The sequence below is a fragment of the Scylla paramamosain genome, chromosome 45, assembly GCF_035594125.1.
Source record: "Scylla paramamosain isolate STU-SP2022 chromosome 45, ASM3559412v1, whole genome shotgun sequence".
NCBI lineage: Eukaryota > Metazoa > Arthropoda > Malacostraca > Decapoda > Portunidae > Scylla > Scylla paramamosain.
Genome location: NC_087195.1, coordinates 2,320,001 through 2,325,000, shown reverse-complemented (window position 1 = coordinate 2,325,000; position 5,000 = coordinate 2,320,001). Strand labels below are relative to the sequence as shown.

Sequence of the window (5,000 nt, the reverse complement as noted above, 5' to 3'; positions counted from 1 at the left end):
GGGAGTCTTTCCGTGCCAGACGATAAAAGGGTACACTATTCAAGCTTTAAAGGAAGCCTGAGTGCTCTGAGTGAAGCTTCAATGTCCGTCTGTCTGTCAGGATGGTGATGTACAGTGCTCCCTGACGGAGATGAAGGAAAAAATGGTGAAAAATTACGAGGGGAAATGTTTCGCCTGACAAGGTGAAGTGAAGGTGAATGTTACCTGTGTTTTAATTAAGGTGAAACTGTGGTGATTCAAGGTGATGGTGTGACTTGCAGAGTGAGAGCCGAGCAAGGAGGCGCAGGGCAATGAGAGAGGCGCAAAGTGAGGGGAGAGAAGGGACTGTCTGCCACACCAGCGAGGAGAGGTGTGTTACCTGGCCGAGTATTTGTGGGAGTGAGGCGTGAGGTGTGAGGGAAGGTAAATATAGAGGCCCCAGGATATGGTTGCCAAGTGGTGGCGCTGACGGGGCGAGGACAAATGTTGACGAGTGGCGAGTGACGAGTGACGAGTGAGAGGGAGTGGTGGCGACGTGTAAGGATGTGCCAACACGTAATCCACGGGAGGTAATGGTCTTAAAGTGAGACGTGACTGTCCGTCCGCCGCGGCCGCTCGCCACGCACCAGCCTCAGCCTGCCTGGCCTCAGCCTCCCTCCCCGCCTCCGCCGCCGCCGCCGCCGCCGCCGCCGCCGTGCTACAGTGGCTGGCTGGCCTCGCCGCGGAACGCTGTGCTGCTGGTGACCCGCGGCGCCCGCCTCACGCCGCACCTCGCCGGGAAGGCCCCGGCACTCAGCAGGCAGGACAGCATCCCTCAGTGGCAGCGCAGTGCATCAGTGAGCCGGGACAGCGAGGCCGCCGCCAGCCGGGCAACGCGTGTGTGCGTGCGTGTGTGCGTGCGCGAGGGTCCGAGGCAAGGAGCATTCGGTACACAAACAAAGAGAGGAAGGCCGCCCTCTCCGGGACGCCCCGGCCCCCGCAGCTGCCGCCACCACGCCCCTGTGCCTGCGTGGGCGTGGCGGTGCCCTGCAGAGCAGCCCTGGAGGTGCCGCCGCCCGTGCCGCGCCTCGGCCAGGGTGCAGGCGAGCGCGGGCGTGCGTCAGATGCCCGCGGGGCTACACCGCCGCTGCTGCTGCGGCCCTCCTCCCCTCTGGCCGTCATCGATCACCACAGCTCACCGCCACCACACCAGTCCCCCCCACCCCCGGCCCCCCCGCCACGTGCCCCCCACACCTGCGCACCAGCACGTGCCGCCAGTCCGTGGCGTGAGTTAGTGCGGGGCAGGCGGGGCGGCAGTGCTCGGGCGTGCCGGCCCCACGCCTCCCTGATGGCGGGCGTCCCCGGCCTGCCGCCGCTGCCACTACCGCTGCTGCTGCTGATGCTGCTGGCGCTGGCGGGTAGCGGCAGCGGGCGCCCCCCAGATTGTGAGTGGCGCCTGGAGAACACCAGCGTGACGGCGCGCACCGAGCAGCAGGTCAGCACCTCCTGCCGCGTAAGGACGCTCACCCGCGACCTGCTCACTGCTACCGGCGACGCAGACGGCGATGGCGGCGGCGACAAGGGATCGGCGCTGTCGGCGCTGGCACAAGCGGCGCACGTGACGGCGCTGTCGCTGCACTGCGCGCGCCAGGTGGTGTTCGAGTCGCACGTGGAAGCGGGCATGTTCGGCGTGTTCCCGCGCCTGCAGGAGCTGCACATCCTGGGCTGCAAGGTGACGCAGCTGCCGCCGCACGCCCTGGCGCGCCTGCCGAACCTGCGACGTCTCACGCTGCGCGCCCACCACGAGGACTGGCCCACGGCGGCTCTCGCCGTGCACCCCGATGCCCTCAGCGGCCTGGGGCGCCTGGAGACCTTAGACCTGGCCCACAACGCCCTGTGGGCACTGCCCGCCGCCCTCCTGTGTCGGCTGCCCGCCCTCGCTGCCCTTAATCTCACCCACAACCGCCTGCACCACCTGCCGGACCTGGGTCTGGGCGCCGCGGCGTGCGGATCGCCGTTGCGGCAGCTGGACCTGGCCCATAACCAGGTGTCGGAAGTGCCCGCCGCCGCGCTGGCCGGAGCCGCGGAACTACAGACGCTGTCGTTGCGCCACAACCGCGTCGCGCACCTCGCCGACACCGCCTTCCAGGGGCTGGCCGCGCTGCGCCGCCTCGACCTGTCCCACAACAGGCTGGTGGCGGTGCCGCGCTCCGCCTTGGCTGACCTCACGCAGCTGCGGGAGCTGCGGCTGTCGAACAACTCCTTGGGCGCCCTGCCGCCTGACGCCTTCGCCGGCCTGACGCAGCTGCTGACACTGGACCTAGCGCACAACCAGTTGACGTTCGGCCCCGCCGCGGCGCGCCCCTTCACGGGCCTGATCCGCCTGCGCGTGCTGGACCTGTCGCACAACCGCCTGGCCGCGCTGGCGCCGGACTCCTTCCGCGGCCTGTACTCGCTGCAGGTGCTGCGTCTTGGGCACAACAGGATGGCCGTGCTGCCGGATGGCCTGTTCGCCGGCCTGAACAACCTACACACACTGGCGCTGGGCCACAACCGCCTGCGGCAGGTGTCGCGGCGGTCGCTACAGGGCCTGGTGGTGGTGACGCACTTGCTGCTGCACCACAACCTGCTGGGCTCTGTGCACCCCGCGGCACTGGACAACTGCTCCTCGCTGCATCACCTCAGCCTGGCCCACAACCTGCTGGACCACGTGCCGCAGGCCGTGTCCCGCGCCCCGCTGCTGCGCACCCTGGACCTTGACCATAACCTGCTCACCGCGCTGGAGGAGGGCGTGCTGCGTGGCCTGACGCACCTACAGGAGCTGCGCGCCGCGCACAACCAGATCGCGGTGCTCAACAGGACCTCTTTGATAGAAGTGCCCGCGCTGCGCTTGCTGGACCTGTCCCACAACGGGCTGGCGGCCGTGGAGTTCGGCGCCCTGGAGGCCACGCCGCGCCTGGCGGGCCTCAGCCTGCACCACAACCTACTGGGGGACCTGAACGGCTTGGTGGGCGAGCTGCAGAACCTGACGTGGCTCAACGCCTCGCACAACGCCATCACGTGGTTCGACTACGCGCTGCTGCCGCGCAACCTGGAGTGGCTGGACCTGAGCCACAACCAGCTGGCGCAGCTGGACAACTTCTACCAGCTGGAGCAGGCGGTGGGGCTGCGCGTGCTGTACGCGGCGCACAACAACATCTCGGACATCTCTGCCAGCAGCGTGCCGGACAGCGTGGAGGAGCTGCACCTGCACCATAACGCCATCTCCTACGTGGCCTCCAACACCTTCCTGGAGAAGGCCAGCGTGGCGCTCATCGACCTGCGCCACAATAGCCTCACTATCCTGGAGGAGGCCGCCCTCAGGCTGTCCCCCCGCCAGGCGCCGCCACCCCTGCTGCTGCTGTCACACAACCCCCTGCAGTGCGACTGCGCCGCGGACTGGCTGCTACGGGCGGCGGGCGCGGTGCTGGGCGCGGCCATGGGCGGCGGTTCCGTGCTGCCTCACCTCGGGGACGTGGGGCGCGTGGAGTGCCAACTGCCGGGGCTGTGGGGCTCCGCGCTGGTGCCGCTGGTCACCGTGCAGCCGCAGCAGTTCCTGTGCACATACCGCCGCCACTGCTTCACGCTGTGCCACTGCTGCGACTTCGACGCGTGCGACTGCGAGCAGACGTGCCCGCGCAACTGTACGTGCTACCACGACCACACGTGGACGCACAACGTGGTGGACTGCAGCGGCGGGTGGACGGCCATGCCCTCGGGCGTGCCCATGGACGTGACGGAGGCCTTCATGGACGGCAACGCCATGGGCGCCCTCACCTCGCACGCCCTCATCGGCCGCAAGAACCTGCGCGTGCTGCACCTCAACCACTCTGAGGTGACGGCCATCCAGAACAGGACCTTCAACGGCCTCAAGGCGCTGCAGGTGCTGCGCCTCGACCACAACCTGCTGGCCGAGCTGCGCGGCCACGAGTTCCTCGACCTGCACGACCTGCGCGAGCTGTACTTGCAGCACAACCGCCTGCGCCACCTCAGCAACGCCACCTTCGTGCCGCTGCGCGCCATCGAGGTGCTGCGCCTGGACCACAACCTGCTCACCACCTTCCCCGTGTGGACGCTGCGTCACAACTTGTTCCTGCTGGAGGCGGGCCTACACCACAACCCCTGGAGCTGCGAGTGCGCCTTCCTGGCCGACCTGCGCCTGTGGCTGGAGGCAAACCGCATCAAGGCCACCAACGCCAGCCTGGTGCGCTGCCGCCACAACAGCACAGGCGCCGCCGGCCCGCCCGTGCTGTCCGACACGCCCCTGCGCTGCGACCACTACGTGGCCACCACGCGCATCAACAGCCTCATCGTGCACGACTACCTCATGATGCTGCTCATCACCGCGGTGCTGCTGCTGCTGCTGCTGGCCGCCGCGCTCACCGTCTTCGCCTACCGCCGCCGCCTGCGCCTGTGGGCGGTGGGCCGCTACGGCAAGCGCCTCTTCGAGAAGTCCTCGGCCTACGTAGAGGAGCGCGAGAAGCTGTTCGACGCCTTCGTCACGCACAGCGCCAAGGACGCCACCTGGGTGTGCGGCCTCATGGCGCCCGAGCTGGAGGCGTCGGGCTACCGCGTGTGCGTGGCGCAGCGGGACTGCGGCGGCGCTGGCGCGGCCATCGCGGAGAGCATCGCGTGCAGCCGCCGCGTGGTGGTGGTGTTGTCGCGCGGCCTGGTGGACGCTGAGTGGTGCCGCTACGACTTCAAGAGTGCGCACGTGGAGGCGCTGCGCGGCGTGCGGCGGCGCCACGTGGTGGTGGTGCTGCTGGAGGACGTGCCGCGCACCGAGCTGGACGCCGAGCTGGCGGCGCTGACGCGCGCCGCAGCCACCGTGCTGCGGCCCCGCGACCCGCGCTTCTGGGACCGCCTCAAGAGGTCCCTGCCCTCTCTGCGAGGCCGCCACGCCACCGCCAAAGGCCCGGCGGCGCGGCCCTTGGTGCCACACCACACCACCAGCTCGTGGCCGCGGCAGGAGGGCAAGGGCGTGGGCATGGCGGCCGCCAAGT

General features: G+C 69.0%; 2 protein-coding genes across 2 annotated transcripts in view; one reads left to right on the top strand and one right to left on the bottom strand.

Moving 5' to 3' along the window:
• Positions 1-5,000, top strand: part of LOC135094365 (toll-like receptor Tollo) — an 11,133-nt gene that overhangs the window by 398 nt on the left and 5,735 nt on the right. Inside the window, exon 1 of the mRNA XM_063994396.1 lies at positions 1-5,000. This exon is cut by the window's left edge and continues 398 nt beyond it; it is cut by the window's right edge and continues 5,735 nt beyond it. Within this exon, the coding sequence (XP_063850466.1) occupies positions 1,307-5,000 (3,694 nt within the window). The 5' untranslated portion in view covers positions 1-1,306.
• The window catches only part of LOC135094368 (uncharacterized), a 59,930-nt gene that overhangs the window by 51,670 nt on the left and 3,260 nt on the right, over positions 1-5,000 (bottom strand). The gene's annotated exons all lie outside the window — the stretch shown is intronic.